Genomic DNA, 18,253 nt, shown 5'->3' on the forward strand with positions numbered 1-18,253 from the left:
GTGGGAATTAAACGTTTACTTCAGAAATTATTTTACCTACTTTTCAGTCAGTGAGGGTTTTAGGCCTGTTGATTTATTGTATTTTTCATCAGCGGTGCCTAGGGTTGGGTACCGAAACTCGGTGCCAATATGGCACTGGTACCTAAGACATTTGGTATGCACTGAACCGAATAAGAACGCAGATTTCGGTGCCTCATTCCGGTGCCTCTTAAACGCCTGAGCGATCGATTGAAATATTTGTCCTGGTTCTCTGAAATGTACACAAAAAGCACAGGCATATTCATTTTTTTTTTTTTTTTTTTTTTTATGGATGCTGTTTAGCCAAAAATATTTTTATGACATATATCAAAGTTTAGTACTTAAACATAGCGGTATAATGGTTTCACCCCAAACCATTATAAATGTCAACGTCAAAAGTCTAAATAGTACCCACTTAAACACATTGAACATTTAAATTAGCTTTCACAACTAGTTGTGCACTGTTTATTGTAGTTCTTCTCAGCTGAAAACCTGAGTCCCAGTGTGAGTGTCAACTGCCATTCCGGCAACCCCAGAGTGCTTTAACCTTTGACCGTGGACTTCCAGGAGGAAGGCCAGTTAACTGCATGCCAGGAGGTTCACATGTTGCCTTAAGGCTGGTGAAGCAGAGAATGAAAGGTGGGGCTCAGTCAAAGGTGGGGCTCATAGCTCAGTCAAGCTATGGCTTTACTTTTTGAATAATTAAATGGAGAGGACTGAGATCATCTAGAATGGGAGGTGGAGAAGCAAACAAACCTGACGGCCCAAGGGCCTAAATCTCTATTTATAGTCTTTGCTCTCCTGCCTCCATTCTGTTCTTCACACACTGTAAATCAATGAGATAAGCACTCTGGACTCTGGCTGTACACTGCTTCTTTTGCTGATACACTCTACTTCTTGCAAACTCACAGTCTCAACACCTTTCTCATTTTCTCTGGCTTTCTGAGGGATGAGAGAGTGTCACATTGACTTTCTGTGCACCACACTTTACTGTTGACTGAACTGCTGGGAACTGGACATTATAGGGATTAGCTCATCGAAAGCTGAAAATTTTGTTGTTATGGACACTGTTTTTATTTTTTTTTAAATAAAGTATCCTAATGTGTGTTTTCAGACCATAAAAATGAATCAATGCATTATTATACAGAATTCTTTAGTAATCTTAATTATTAGTATTATTGGTTCAATATTTTTTTTTCTGTCACATCATGCACAAATGTATTATTAATGTTGTTGTTTTTTTGCTATACTATATTTATTTCATCAATATAATTCATATAATAATTTTGTCAATATTTCAATAATAATACTGCAAATTGTCTCTCCAATTATATTTATGTCAGCATATTTTTGAAAGTAATTATGAATCATTCCAAATGAATCAAATTGGATGATTGCATGGATGTTAAAGAGCATTAATTAATTCTCTACAGGCTTTTTAAATGTCACGGTCTTAGCAATATGAGTTGACAACTGCTTCATCAGCTAGACAAACACCAAACCAGCACTTAGTAAAGATTCAAACCTATATAACTTAAAAGGAACATAATCGATGAGTGTGAAACTTGTCCTTGGTTGGGGAGCACCAGGTCTGATTAATTCTGTGACCCCTTTTTAAGCTATAATGAAAGTAAGTACAGCATTGTCAATTAGACATTGTATTTCCTAAGAGCCTTGCAAAAAACCCAAGGAATCCGTTTTATCCATTCGGTGCCTCTCTGTGCTTTCAGTAATTTAGAGGCTGAGCAACAAAAGGTTGTTTTACTTGTTTTTGAAAGCACAGTTTGCTACATAAATTATTATGGTGGAACTTAATGAGATCAATTAAGATAATTACATCCCTTCATTACCAAAGCTTCAGGAAAATTATGAATTTTCTTTACATCACTCTGTTTTTTTCTTGATTATTAAGGCAGGAGTAAAAAATGGCCATAGCGAGCCAATGTTTATTAGCCAAAGGATCAAATAGATGACTTTGCTATCGCCCTGAATGCAATGAGGTATTCTTTTATCATAATGAAAAAGCCTTTATGAGTGCACTGAATCCTCCAGTGTTGCTTTATAATAGGCACCTTTGGGATTCGTAGTGTGTCATAAACATTAGGTCAGTACTTTCCACCAAGACTTTTCTTGTCAAAGAAAGAAAGATTCATTTTGCCAGGCCATTTCACTGGCTACTCTTTCCCCTCTGAATGTCAAATGCAAGCACTCCTCCCAAATGTTCAGCCATATGCGCTCTCTTACATGACATTCTCTGCTAAATGACCTTTGCTAGAGCTTACAGTGATACTGTATGAATTGGACTGAACAGTAAATGTGAGATTCTCTTTAAGTTTTTCTCTATGTCCTTTGTTTTAGGATCAAGGTTTTTAGCCAGAGATACATGATCCAAAATGTATTTGGACACTTAATCCAAGTAAATGGGATAAATGCATTATATATATATATATATATATATATATATATATATATATAATGACATTTATTCATTCAACAACTACTTTTTTATATATGTATAGGGGGTGCTTTTTTGCTCTGTTTATCAGAAAACCTCAATCAATTATATTAGATCTGTCAAATGATCCATATAATTACATTTTGCCGAAAGAAGCATGGTATTTCATTCTTTCATTCTGTGCTGTTCAGCCTTCATCTTTCTGTGTGTGTGTCAATGGATTTCGATCAAAGCGGCTTGTGTGCTGTAAATCAATGTTAAACTATGTGGATATGCCAGCACTAAAAATGACTAATGATTTGATGTGCACTGGTCCATCCTCAGGCTCACTTCACACACTTGATAGGGCCATTACCCCATCCAGACATAGATATATGCACACTTAGGGCTTGGAGAGAGATGAAAGAGGTGAACGGCGTTGGAGAGAAGTGAAGGAGGGAAGAGTGGCTCTCAACAACACCTCAACCACACATGCATGGCGAGGAGCATTATTGAGTGAGCATGTGTGTCTGTGTGTGAGTTTAATAGAAAGAGAGGACAGAGAATGAAAGGGGTGGGTTGGCAGAGAGAAAATCATTAGCAAAGAATGTAATCCAGAGAGTAATTAAAGAAAGGGAAGATGGGGCCGGCCAAGTGTATCTCTAAAGAGTCGAATGAATCAAGGCTTTGACTATTGATGGTTTGTGTGAACAGGGTTTTAATCAACCCCAACCCATATCAGCTCATGCTATAAGTAGATGAAAATATATCAAAAAGCTAATATGAATATGCAGTATGTTGGGAAAGTATGAGGGTACATTTATGTCTTGAATAGGGTTCATTGTTCCAAAAACAACATTTAGTGAAGAACAGATATATGTGTGTGTGTGTGTGTGTTCGTGTGTGTGTGTGTGTGTGTGTGTGTGTGTGGGTGTGTGTGTGTGTGCGTGGGTGTGTGTGTGTGTGTGTGTGATAGTGTTGAGTCACTCTATTATTGCCAAATAAACCCACACATAGTGATAAAGACCCTGACACAAAACTGCTAAGTCTTGCTGTATCATTCTGAAGGTGGTTGTTTTATTTTGCTGTAGACTGTTACTTAAAATTGTAACTAAATAAATGCATATAAATCATTGATTTAAATTGAAGCGTTTTTATTATCCTAAAAGTACGGGATCTGCATGATTTAATTGAAACGTCTCGGGATACACATGCAATGATGGTTCCCCGAGAGGGAACGAGACGCTGCATGCTTTAATGGACACTTTGGAAACGACCGCCAGCAGGACCTGTGTCTGAATCGTGGTGATAAGCTCAGATGTATAAGAGGGTGCCTGCCGAACACGTCACTGACTTGGTTGTCTGAAGGAGATGTTACCTGCTTGACAAAAGGGTTGCTATTTTTATTTTTTTTATTTTTTTTTACAACAAAACCCTCCCAATTGGTACTTATAACTATTCCAAACTAACTGTTTTAGTTTCTAACTGGTGGGGGGGGGGGGGGGGGGGGGTGCTGAAAATACATGTTGTTAGGGTCTCTTCAATCTGCGGCAACAGGGATGAAGTAGCCCATAAACCACGGACTTGGCAACACTGTGACGGATACAAAGGACATGAGCAGTTTTGCAATGTGACCACAGCAGTTTGACGTTGTCTAATTTGGCACAGTCTCCAGTAGTAAGGCTTTCCTTTGTGTATACATATCCTTGCAAGTATAAATTTTAGCTGTAGTATTGTTAAATTTTATATTTAATTGTCACCCTCCTACTGTTAGATGAAATTTACGCCCCTGTCCACAACCTTCGGGTTTCAAGCCCGACTCGCTAACCATTAGGCCACGATTGCCCCCAAATTATTACAGTTCAAATTATTTTAGAAATGTACAGTATATGTACTGACAGTGATTTTACTCAAGAAAGCGAGTGGAAGACATCCATTTTGAGACCTTTAAGAATCGTCATTTGGGGATCGGACCATGCCAACGTCAATGAACAGCTGAATTATAAGAAAATGTGCAGAAATGCAGTAAAATGCAGGGCCTAGCAATGGGAGTGGCAACAGTAAAGCTCACATTTCCCTCCACGATACAGCAGCTGTTAGCAACCAACAGTGCAGCATCCTGGCAACCTTCAGCAGTTACATTTCCATGCAAAATTCTGTTTCTTTATGTGGAGCATTGTGCTTAGTCTTGTTTGACCTTGAAGTTGAAGAGCAAAGCTTTATAATGTGTATTGAGTAAAGTAAGTAGATAATGATTGAACAGATGCTTGGCTGGATGTGTCTGTTTTTATACAAGCTAACAAGGCTGAACTTCAAAACCAGACTCGCACAGATCTCACTGAAGATGAATTTACTGGGAATATTGATTTGAACTACTCAAAGGTGAGGATTTAGATGTTTCCAGCAGTTCCGTCATGAAATACTGAAAATCCAGTTTGAGCTATTAATTGAAATTCTTATTAGGGCTGACTGTGTGTTTACACAAATAATCATCAAAGTGTAATCAGTCTTGCTTTTTGACCTGGTAACTTTTCTGTACCACTGTGCCACCTGAAAGTTTGGTTTTCGTTGCCTCAATATAACAAATAGCATCTGTGATAATGGCGAAGAACTGCAGTCAGCTGTCGCATGACTCAGCCATTATAGTCTCCAGTCTGTCTCTGGCTGAGTCCCATACAACACATCAAATTTGTGCTCCTTCCAAATTTGAAACAGGGAAATGAATTGGTTTACGAGATGGAGGTCATCCAGGTCTCTGGAGTTTACCACTCATGCTCCTTGTAAACCACCCCACTACAAATGCATTTCTACAGTAAGCAGTACAGATATTACATGGATGATTTCATTCATTAATCTCAAATTGGCTTACCCAGAACTCCCTTCTTTAAACTCCCAGAGCTGATGTGAGGTGGTATTAAAAACATGCTACATCTGTCGGCCCCGATTTAATACTTCCTTTAACACTTTCAAAGGGGAACTCCAAAGAGTTTAGACTCGGCGGAGCTCGGCACATGATTACAGACCTCTGCGCTGGTGGAGCAGGAGGAGATGCTGCTGTTTTCAAGCTGTCATCGAGAGACGTGATGTAAATAAGCTCACGGTTTCCCTCCATCATTACCCTATACATGTACATCTGCATTGCCATCACTTCCTGTGCTGTGCGGTTTGACCCTTTTGCTCTTTCTCCAGTTGAATCTGGAAAATGCATTTGCAGCAGCAGAGCGGAAAATGGGTTTACCCGAGACTCCCATGCACTCCCAAGTGGAATTATTCTTATTTTATTTTTTCTGTGCATATGCATTGTGATCATTGTTATTCTAATATAATGTTCTTTCCCGTTTGTGTTACGACTCATCTCATATAGTCATCCAAAATGATAGCAGAACTGCAAATCTCATATCTGTATGTGCTGCTGGCCACTTTATGTTTGATTTCTGCCGCCGTCCTGCTCCATTGTGCTACACGTTTAATTTTGATAAAGCATCGTGGGGCTTATAGAAAGGGGAAATTTAAACGGCAAGTCTCTACAGGAACAGGGACTGTGGAGAGTAAATTGTTATTTCAGCACTGAGGGAGTAGAGAGATTTTCGAGCAGAGAATCAGATCTGCTTGAAAAGAAGAGGAAAAAAGAAAATGAAAAAAAAAAAAGAAATTGATAGAGAATGGAAAGGTGAGAGAAAAGTTAGCCTTATCTGTCCGCAGCAGCAGGCTTGAGCACACAGCGTAACGGCACGTCGTTGTTTGCTCCGGAGACCTGCCGGGGTTTAAGTGATATCAGCTGTCTCAGGGTCAGCGTTCCGGTGCTTTTTTGTGGTCATTTTCTAAATCCCTAAATGAGTCGGTATGGCCAGATAGAAGCACTGCCAAGAAAGGACCAGTGAACAGATACAGTGGCAAGACAATGTCTTTTCTTGTGGTCTCAAAGTTGTTGTGGTGTCAACAGATTGTGCGTCAACATTATCTGTGATTGTGTGGACAGAACTGCACTGCGGGTGACTACACTGCAGTATGTAGAAGAAATTGTTTGCAAGGCTACAGCAAAATTTAAAGTGAAGTGAACACAGTCTAAAATGACACAGTCTAATGTCAGTATAATCAGCCTCCAACTTCAGCAAATATCACAATTGTGTAAATGTATATTAGGATTAGCAACCCTTAAAACAAATACTGAAGTATTACCATAAAATATACCATAGACAGTCATCCCTTACAAAAATAAAATATCTGTGATAGCATCAGATGCCATGGTACCATGGCTGTGAAATTCATTTAGTTTTATTTATTTACGTTTCATTTATTTTATAAAAAAAAATCAATTTAATAACCACAAAATATACTATCAACCCTTAAAAAAAAAAACAAACAAACAAAAAAAACCTGTACCATGATAAAGTGATAATATCTGTTGCAAGTATAATGATACCATCGCAGTGAAGTTATTTTCTTTTACAAAAAATAGCATAGCATAACCACAAAATATACTCTAAACAGCTCCACTATACAAAAATACTATACGTGTATAGTATATATAATGGTTTTAGTTTGGTATTGCTAATGCTAATGAAATTCATGTACCTTGATTTGATTTGATTACTTTATGCCATGTAGTAGGAAAAATAAATTCAAATTTGAATGTATATTACAAACTAATTATTGCTAATCTGAAAGAAATCGATTGCTTACAATTAGTATGGCTTGGTGAAAATATCTTGTCACAATAATTTTTTGTCTATAGTGCATTTTATTGTAACAATTTCTTCTTAGGTGGGGTGGGCTGCTTGAGAACGAGAGCAGGGCTATCGGTACACACAGTCATTACCACATTCAAAACACTGCACTTGAGCACTCTGCTTTCTTGCACAATGTGATTCCAGCTCTGCGATGAGGCAATTACACGAGCAGACAGTTATTCTTCCTCTCGCAGCACGAATAGATTCAGTTCTAACGGCACACCATGTCCTGTATATTACTGTTCCAGGGTTGGGGGGCCCGGCCTGCTGGGTGAAAGTTATAGCAATGATAGCTTGTAGAGATGCAGGTGGAAAAAAGAAAGTAATTTGTGTGTTTTCGCAGCTGCTCATTCTGCCTCCTGTGTCTTGTTTCTTTCAGGAGAGATCTGTGCATTTAAGATTCATGGGCTGGAGGCCCCATTTGAAGCTGAGGTTTTGAACAGGACATCTGGTGAAGGGGTGCTGAGGGCCCGGGGTCCCATAGACTGTGAGCAGCAGAAGGAATACACCTTCATCATCCAGGCCTACGACTGTGGAGCCACCCCAAGTGGAGCCAATTGGAAAAAGAGCCACAAGTAAGTAGAAAGACTTTGGTTGATCCTGTTTGGTGTAGTTTAGTTCAGATCAGACTGAAGTCCACTGATGGTCTGTGAAGGATCTGCAAGTTGATTGAATGTTGTTGTTGTTGTTGTTTTTATGGTTTTGTTTTTGTAAAAATTACATGAGAAGAAGTTCCCAGGTTTAATTTGACTAATTAGCTCATGACAGTGATTTTAACTGTTTAAAGGAAATTAAAGGTTTCACTTACATAACTCAGTTGTGCATAAGTTAATAATCTGATTATTTTGATTAATAAATTGATTAAAGAAGCACTCCAGTTAAATTACTAAAAAAATTCAGAGCAAAACAGCAGTAAAGCTAAATTAAGGATTGGGGACTCAAGACTCTTAAAAAAAAAAAAATGACGTTCGGGGTGTTATGTGGTCCACAATTTTTATTTGACTCTTGAAGTGTTAGGTCACATGGGAAATTTTGGTCTAGTGGTTCAAGCACTGTTGGTCATTTGGGATAACATCTACAAGACTCTTAGTAGAAGTTGCAGGGACTGGTGTTCTGCTGTGCAAATTATCAGTTTGTTTAATTTCATCATTTCATTATTGCATTTTAAAAGCAGAATGAAGCTTTGCCACATTTTTGGAAGCTTTTGAGGCAGAAGAGTCCAGAGGAAACCAACTGCTATGCTGACAGCTCACCAACCTAAACCATTGTCTTAATTTGGAGTAATTTTCTGGTTATTATTTTTCATGTATTTTATTTCTTTTTTATTAATGTATTAGTAATTTGCTAGGAGACACGTGACAAATGAAAGCAATGTCTGTTCTAAAATCGGCATAAAACAAAAAATGGAATCATTGCAGTTACCATTTCTACAAGAATGATGATTTGTGGTGTTATTGTTAAAACCATGGCTCATTTTCGTAAGAGAACCTTAAAGTGATAAACGGGCCTTGTTTTTACCTAAATGATTTATAATTTATTTTAATATAATATATAATATAAGTGTGCATTGTAGCTGACACCTAAATGAAAACATTACAATTGTTTTATTACTGCAAGTCTTTCTCCTTAAATGGTTTTGATCTTCAAATTTGCATTTTGAGCCCATGTAAAAAAAAAAAAGTAGCATAATTTATATATGATTTACAGTTTATTTGAATAAATAAACACAGTTGTTTTTATGAATGGAAGTCATTCTCCTCAAATGCTACTGACGTAAGCAAAGTGTATTCCAATATTGCATGTAACTTTAGAGACGGTCCCTAAATTTGAGACTCTCGAACATCCAACGTCAAGCCAACTTTAAGGCGTTTTTTTTTTTTTTTACTTTCTTTCTTTATTTTTTTTCTCTGCGCTGGATTGCTGATGTCCTTTACCTGGGCATAGATGTGAGAATGGCGCAGGTTTTTTTTTTGTTTGAGCAACTGGGATGGTGCCCCCGCTGGGAGTTGGTGCCCTACACAGACTGCGTACTCTGCGTATAGGGAGCGGCGGTACTGATTCTTTTGCTCGCTCTCTTTCCCTGGTTCCTTTTTCTCTCTCTGTTCCTGGTGGCACTCCAGGATATGAGTTGGCTACAGACACACATACAAAGTTGCCGGAAACTCCGTACGTGCCTGACAATCTCTCATACAATAGCAGCTCGCTGCAGCTGTAACACAGGTCTGATGAAGTGCTGGAGAGAGCCATGCTTGAGGCACCCACTGCTGTGAGAGAGAGAGAGAGAGAGATGAAGAAGTGCTTTTGATTTCACAGCTTGGGTCGTTCTGATGAATGTCTCTTGACACTGTGATGCTGAGGGGTGTGTGCGAATGCGTGCATGCAAGAGAGATCACCAAGTACAGGATCTCAGCGGGATAATCTAAATGAAGGTCCCATTAACTTAATGTCTTTATTTAGGAAGATGTATGAAAACACATGAATTTATGTTTCTGTCAAGGAAGGTCACCAGTGGTTTGAGTGAACAGCAGACACTGAGCTGGACTTCTTTAAGATTTTATGTGAGCTCTGTGTACCACACTGCAACTTTCTCAGCCCCTTTTCAGGCTAGTTACCATATAATTATTTGGGGTTGGAAAGGAGTGACATGTCCATTTTATTTAGTTTTTACATTTATTTTCAATATGCTGATGCCTATTGTTTCGACACGTAATGGCAAAAGCAAATGATCACAGTTCTTCAAGAGGAAGAGAACCACTCCATGTACAATAAAACAATTTAATAGGCAATGAACATGACAGCAATCTTCATTTCATGTGTGATGTGATCAATTTCTTTTAAAAAACTGAATTAAATGAATAAGATTACAACATGGGTTATACATATGTATACAGTATGTACAGCATAATTGCATTTGTTTAGTTTGACTAATTTCCACAATTCTCGAGTTAAATCTTAACTGCATCCTCAGCCTACATTCATTTGTTTTTCAGTGTGAATGGTCAGATTCATTCTAAATGAAATGCATTACTTAGCAATGTTTGTATTTGCAGCAAAGCTTCATCTGTGTGTGTGTCGGTTTGCTGAATGCAGCTTGATAAACAACAGCTTAATGTTTGATGAGTAATTTCATTGTGATGAAACATCAGGAAGGTAAACCAAGCCGTCTATTCTGCCTGCTGCACGACAGAGTAGTCTTGTTATCAAGTAAACATATTAAAAATCCTTTACCAGGACATTTTTGCAGCAATTTTTAGCAATTTATTGGTGGGTTTTGATTAGTTTTCCACTTTTTTTCTTTGGTAATTTCCCCAGACATGGTACAGACTGTTTTTTCTTTCATGTGACACACATTTCTTTTTTTTTTCGCAATGTAAATGTATACAGTCAGTCCAGCCTTGTGTGGTTTCAGTACAGTGCTCAGAGATGAACTTCTTTCTGTCTTCATTAATTTCTCTAAGGTGTAAAGCTATTTGCAATTTAGTCGCACAGTTCAGAGGTGTAATATCTGTGTGTCTCAGGTCTGTTGGCACCTCTGTTCTATAAAATGAATAAACTCTTCTGTTCCTCACCCTGATTGGTTGTTCTCTGTCTGTCCCTCTGGTTCTGTTGCAGGGCGGTGGTTCATATCCAGGTGGATGATGTAAATGAGTTCTCCCCAGTGTTCAGGGAGCCTTTATACCATGCCACTGTTACTGAGGGCAAGATCTATGACAGCATTCTGCAAGTTGAGGCCTGGGATCAGGATTGCTCTCCGCAGTACAGCCAAATCTGCAACTATGAGATCGTTACACAGGATACACCTTTTGCTATTGATCGAAATGGTAAGTCTTAGATTCAGGCATGTGTGAAAGAACACAGAAGTTGGATGTACTGTAAAGTGTCAAAATCAGATGAAGTATAGACTTCATGTAGTATCTTTCCAGAAGTACATACAATTTTTTGCAAAGAAATGTATAATAATGGTACACGTCTTCATTAAATATGTTTAGTGAATTTTTTTTTTTCCGTTTGATTTTATTTTTATTTTTTTCCTCAGACACAATTAAGTGTCAATTAAGCTTTACAGCATACTAGATTCAGGTAAACAGCAATGTATACACTCATGGTGTCAAAAAGTATGCATTAATATGATAATACTGTTTTTGATCAAGTAAATACAGTCTTGATGAGCGTAAAAGCCTTTCAATTATTATTATTTATTTTTTTGCATTGAATAGAGGGAATGTTGAACAAGTTCACAGATCATTAAAAATAGTTATAATTAAATATAATTACATATACTTTATAGAAAAAAAGTTGTAAAGAAGACTAGTTGCGCTCTATTAATAAATATTTTATTTTAGACCTTCAAAGTAAAGAGTAAGACATAAAATTATGTTTCTTTATGTTTGTTTGATTTTGTTCCTTTAACACGTTTTTTTTTAGTAGGAGTACATGTATTTACTTTCAATATTACTTTTTACAAAATCTCCAAAATATTACTTGAGTAGTCATTGTATGAATAGTGTGAAAGTGATCAAGACCAACCAATCATTTTCTCACTTTTGCACTTCACCTGTGAATTCTCTCTTGGGTGAAGATGATTGAATTTGATTTGTTTTAGCTTTGGTTTTCTGTGTTCATCATTCACAAGTGCAGAATTGATGTCTTATTTGGTTATCGATGAATGCATGAGTGAATTAAATGGCTCATTGGTCAGCTGGACAGTCAATGTTTGACACTTCTGGACATGTCAGAGATGACTCTGAGGTGCTGGAGCGACCCGGGGCTCACGGATCACATCACCACGCTGCCACAGATCAGACACCCGTCTCTCCGCTGTGGCTGTCTGCCTCCCTCTCATGTTCTCTGGTGGGATGTCAGCTGTCTCGAAGAGCAGCGGTCTCTTTTAGGGGCTCACGTCGAACTTAGAGCTCCTGTCTCATTCACTTCCTCTTGCCGCTTTGGGCCCTGCCAGTGTCTGCAGTGTGACTGGCATTGACATTGTTTGGTTAGTGCCAAGTGAGCACTGAGTGATGCATGGGCCACCCGAGTGGATTTTGTTCTGAGGGCTTTTGGCTCCATCATTTACTGTGGATCAGAGGGCAGAGTGAGTTATTAAATACAACAGGCCCACTGGCACTGTGTTCTCTGGTCCAGAGAGAAGAGGAGGAAGAGGAGGGGATGTAAAGAATGAGATCGGGAGAACTGCAGAGGGAATGCTAAATAGTTTGAGTACAGAAACACTAACTAATTACGACAAATAATTACGTTAGGTAGGAGGAAGAAAGGTTGGTTTGTGTTGGTGGCGGTACCACATGATTCATTTTGAAACCTGAGGTAATTTACTAAAGATCTTCTGCGAGATTTCAAAACCCTTGATAGTTTTTGTGCACCAAAGAACTATGAGCGGAAAATATTTCTGAGCATAGTCTGTGCGAATGAAACGAGACACAAAGAGGCAATATTTGACTCAGGCATTTTATTTGAATGGAATTTGTTGCGAGAAAAGGAGAGTGATAGATAGGAATAGGAAGATAGACAGAAATAATAAAAACAGAGGAAAAAAACGTGAGATGGGAATGTGAGAAATAAGAGATATCAGGGGGTTTTAGATTGAATTTTTCACCATCAGCAGCATATAAATGCTGGAGGCCATTAAATGTGTGCTCTTTGTTCTTTATGCTTTTATTCTGAGAGAACATAAATTCAAACACACGCTGAGGCACATGCTTAAAGTTTCAATCTGAAGTGTAATGCCTATTCAAACTGAGTCACGCGCCCCCTCAGATTGTGAATGCAACTTTCAAAATATTCTAAATACATTTGGAATAAAGAAAAGTGTGGCAGAATTCACTTGTCTAAACTGTCTAAATCATTCCAATCTAATTGTACATTTCCCATATTATCTGCTTTAAACTGAAAATTCTATTAGCAACCCACATTACTTTTTTTTCTTTTTTTTTTCTCTGTGGAACACAAAAGAAGACATTTCAAAGTATGTTTAAACCATTTTTGCCTCTACAATAAAAGTTAATGGGGTTAAAAACAACATTGGACCCCATTAACTTTCAATGTATGGACAAAAACATTGAGGGATATTTCAAAATATTACTATTGTTCCTCAAAAAAGAGCCATGAAAGTTTATAATGACATAAGAGTGAGTAATTGCAGTTTTCATTTTTCATTTTTAAGTTTTGGGAAAACTTCTATATAGCTTTAAGATGCTAAATGCATGGTGCTGTTTGCTTGGTTTATGCAAAAATAGATATTAATACATGAATTCAATAACATATCAAAAGAAGGGATTTGAGCCTAGAAATTACACAGTTTAATACTTGTAATTTAGAGGCAGGGTTAGCACTGCTTTTTACAGCTGCTTTTTGCAGTTGACAACCAATCATGTGCCTCATATTCACATGCCTTTGGACATTCACAGTAAAAAGGCTCATTGTATGAACATCATTGTATAAACAACATTGTCGTTTCATCATTTGAGAGCAAACAATTATCCATTCAACTGACACCACACATATGCAAATAAAAACATTGACCCAGGGTTTAGACATGTACAGCATGAAACATCAGTTCATGAATGCCCAGGATAAATGATGAGCAGTGTGAAACTTGAAGCAAGATAACCATGGATTCGGTTTAACCAGGGTTTAGAATGACCCAGGGATAACTGTTTTAAGTATGAAAAGCCCTCAAGTGAGCCAGGACAGCCATTTGTGACCTCTAAAAAACAAAACAAAAAAACCCTTACCCCCTGATTTGAACTGCACATAAAACCATAGGCAAGTCAAGGCTCTCACACACTAGCATTCACCGTCTCACCCTCTTTGTCTTAAATGCTGTTTTTATACTCTTGGTTTTATCTGTGCTGCACAGACAGAGGCCCATTGATAACTCCCTGGAGGATAACTGTTCCTTTTAAAACTTCCCTTCTCTTAATCATGCCGCCTCACATAGCTACCGTGATCAGCTCTAACAACTGTCTTATACACACACACACATTCACACCCCTCCACCTTCCTCCCACGTACCTGTGTTTGTTGAAGTATGGCTTTTCAAGCCACACTTTAGCTTTGTGGCTCTTTGGATTGGTGCAGACTTGGTCTGGGAGCCCAGAGCGACTGACCTCTATTCCTCATTGCTGTCTCCTTGACAGCACGGCTGGTCTCATTGAAATGCAGCCAGCAGGTAAAAATAACCACAGGCCCATGGACGTGTGAGAGCATCAAATCACTAGCTGCTAGTTCAGCCTCACACGAACTCTGTCACCATGGAGTGCATTTGGACTCATCGCCATACACCAAACATCAACCTCAAAGCCGTCTGTAGCAACTGTGGGCACTAAATGCTAAATTACACACATCAGCCCTGTGACAAAAAGCACTCATTACTCAAATGACAGGTAGCTGGTAGAGAATCCATGTCATTAAGGTTCTTTAACCTGGAGCTCTGCAGGTGTACAGTCTGTGGTTTACTGACTTTATTCAACCAACAGAGTCAGTCTGGCACTTCTTGAGCTGCTGACCAGGAAGAATACTCATCGCAAAAAAAAAAAAAACCTTTAGAGCATGGTCTGGCTTTTCGCCAAAGGTTAGAAAGTGAGAATGTACCTTTAATTCTTGGCTGAAAAAAAATGACTCATAAAACAGTGTCAGATCTGAACATCTTGTCTGTGCAGAAGTCCATGTTGGTAATAATTGACTATGTTATATGTGTCTTGATTAAAAGAAAGTGCATCGCACTTAGTGGAAGCAGAACCAGCTTCCAAGTATATATAGCATGTTTGTTACTCTACAGCATCACGTGATCTAAAACATAGTGTTTTTATCAAAAGCTGATCAAGAGTTGATCGAGACTAAAGTGAGACTAAAGACTACTTTTGTAGTTTTTTAGCCATACGTCCCACCTACATTATTATATTATTAGCCATAAATGCAGTTAATAGACCATTATAAAGCTTTGTGAAATGCAAAATAAAGAGATAACATGTAAATGTCTTATTAATTGTCTTTATTAATTAGATGTAATTGTCTTGCAGATATAATCTATAATTGCTGAAACAGGGACACTTAGACTGTTTAAATTACTTTTGTGATTGAAAACATTTGGCCCGAAACATTGTAAGGGAGCTTAATTATTGATTTAAAAGCATATGTTGGTGTAGTATCTGTCTGGCAGCCGCAACAATTACAAATTACTCTCCACATTCAACTTAGTGTGCCTTTAATTTTATTTGCCAATAGTCTCACACATAATGGGTTTGTTTTTCTCTCTTACATTTATGTTTCTCTCCAGGCAACATCAGGAACACTGAGCGACTAAGCTATGACAAACAGCAGCACTACAAAATCATGGTGACCGCTTACGACTGTGGCCAGAAAAGGGCGATGGAGAGTGTCTCAGTTCACATTGACGTCAAACCAGTGTGCAAGCCTGGCTGGCAAGGTCAGTGGATACTTCACATGTTACCTCAACTTTTTATTTTTGCTACTTTTTTGTATAAGTAATGTAGATGCTTATTGCAATTCCTTGCAAATTCAGTGTGTGTATGAAAAACAAGAGAGAGATTTGAAATGATCATGCAGCAGTACCAACTACCTTAGAAATGAATGGGGATGCTAACAGATCGCTTTCTACAGGAGTTATTGACTTTCTTTAGTTCTTTCAAGGCCACGTCAGTTAATTGCATTTTCATTTGCATGTGTAATTTATGTTGGGGAATAATTTTCTAGAAGAGGTGCCACTGTGTACAAAAGTGAATGGCTAAAAACTTAAAGCAATCATTCACACAAATTCTGTCATTATTTAGTCAATAAAGTTGTTTTAAATAGGGCCGGGAGTCGATTAAAAAAATTAATCTAATTAATTAGAAGGCTTTGTAATTAATTAATCGAAATTAATCACATTTTGATCGCATATAAATATTTGACCTGAGAACAGTGAGTAATTTTTTTTCCACATGGATTAATAGTATACCATTGAATAATGACTGAATACATAAGCTTAAGCAACAAAATATTGTTTATTTTTGTTCAACCAAGTCTAGCAGACCAGTGCAATTTTTGTCATGAAGTGTAGCAATAGCATATTCAGAAACAATTTAGAAATAGTACATTTCAGAAATTCAGGAAGCTTATAGGTGCTGGAACCTTCTGTAAAGTGTTTTTTTAAGTGAAACACAATACTGTCAATTACATTCAGAACATTGGAAACACTGACTATTAGAAAACATCTCTCTGTTGCTTCAGAGGCCATAACATACTAAGTCCAACTCTCAATAACCTTGGCCAAAACAATAAAGAGTTCAACATAAACTGTTGCACCAACAAAATAATACATAGTTCAACATAAAGTGTAATGTCCACGCTAGCTGCTATATGTTTTGCATTGAGGTGATATGCGAATGCTAGTCGGTGCTCCAGTATAATCGGTCCGCTGAAGCTCATCCAGTGAGAAACGTTCCGCGGTGCAAAAATAAGTTATTAAAAATGGGGGATTTTTTTCTGAAATTAATTAATCATAGTTAACGCGTTATTTTTTTGTGTAATTAATTAATCTCAATTAACGCGTTAATGTCCCAGCCCTAGTTTTAAATCCATGACTTCTTTCTTCTGCAGAACACAAAAGCAGATATTTTGAAGAATGTGTCATCTGCTTTTGGCCAGACAACGTCACTATTTCTCATGAACATTCCAAAAAGAATTTTTGTGGATGTTAGAATTTTTGGTGACTTAAATTGCAAACTCAATTTTCTGTCCCTGCCTTATGTGCACCCACTACCTCCATCCACAAAATGGTCAGTATTGTGACTCAGGGGAGTAGTCTGTTCTCAGTGACCTCTGTGAGCCCTTGTTCTGTTCTCCTCTCATCTGTGGCATACACTGTTAGTGGTCTTAACTAGACAGATCGATATCTGTGGACTCCCTCTTCTCACAGGGATTGCACAGCAGCTTCAGCCTACAGCTCGTCCACACACACTCACGCGGACCTCTCTGAAAGAGCCCGGCATTGCTTTAATATCTTATGCCTACGTGACAAGACCAACCGACGCATTTTACATATGCTGTGGTAATGGATTTGTTCTAAACAGTCAGTAGGCAGAGCTTTCAACATCATTAAATTGGAGAAAAAGACAATGCAGCTTTTTTCACAGTTTACCTTCTTTCACACATTGATTGAGGCAGATGAATTCAATTCACAGGCTTCAGTTGATCCATTAAAAAGCGGATGTCAGGGGCTGGAGAGACAGACTCCTAATCACTGTCATCTAAAATTGTTTAGAGCGTGAAAAGAGAGCAGAAAAGCTTTCATTCTCTCTTCAGCCAGGATGAGTTAGACAAACCCAAGTCCTTCTGAGAAGAAACAATGTAGCTAATTCAATCGTGACGAGTCAAACTTTGTAAAACATTCGGCAGCTGTTTGTGTATAGCATGCACAAATTAAATAAATCTCAAGACTTTGCATTATAGGAATATTTTTACAAAATTGAAAATTTATCCTCATATTGTTCCAAACCTATATGACTATAATGTGGAACACGATTAAAGAAGATGTCAAGAATTTTTGTAACCAGGGGTTGTCAAATTCTCAAAAGCAACATTTGATTAATTTAAATATCTTTTATAAAATTATTTTATACATTTAATCGTCCATTCTAATTGATTATTTTTTAATACTTGTATGGAGAAATAGCATGAAAAATAACTTTTTGTTCCATTGAATAAAATTAAAGGAACTGTTCACCCCCAAAAATGCAAAATTTAGCATCTCTTGCTCACCAGTAGATTTTCAATATAGATTTTAGATTTTCAGAAAATATTCATTTTTGGGTGAATTATTTTATTTAATCGTGGTTTAAAGAGTGGGTTAATGAGCTCTAGAATTTATTTATTTATTTTTTGTGTGTGAACTCTCCCTTTAACACAGATCGTCTCTATTTTGCCATTTGAACTTTATCCCAGGTGTTGTAACACAGCTTGTGGCTGTATTTTGTCTTCCTTCCTTCACACTTTTCAAAGTGACAGCACAGAGAGTGTGAAATAGTATCCCGATTTAACCAATTAAAGGGACTTTTTT

The 18,253-nt window shown here is 37.6% G+C and overlaps 1 protein-coding gene across 1 annotated transcript in view; it reads left to right on the plus strand.

Annotated features, from left to right (window-relative positions):
* LOC113041051 (calsyntenin-2-like) overlaps positions 1–18,253 on the plus strand; it is a 125,922-nt gene that overhangs the window by 100,176 nt on the left and 7,493 nt on the right. The window contains exons 3-5 of the mRNA XM_026199336.1: positions 7,562–7,757; positions 10,795–11,003; positions 15,473–15,622. Coding sequence (XP_026055121.1) covers positions 7,562–7,757; positions 10,795–11,003; positions 15,473–15,622 — 555 coding nt within the window. The remainder of the gene's footprint in view (positions 1–7,561; positions 7,758–10,794; positions 11,004–15,472; positions 15,623–18,253) is intronic.

The sequence above is a fragment of the Carassius auratus genome, chromosome 2, assembly GCF_003368295.1.
Source record: "Carassius auratus strain Wakin chromosome 2, ASM336829v1, whole genome shotgun sequence".
NCBI classification, from domain to species: domain Eukaryota; kingdom Metazoa; phylum Chordata; class Actinopteri; order Cypriniformes; family Cyprinidae; genus Carassius; species Carassius auratus.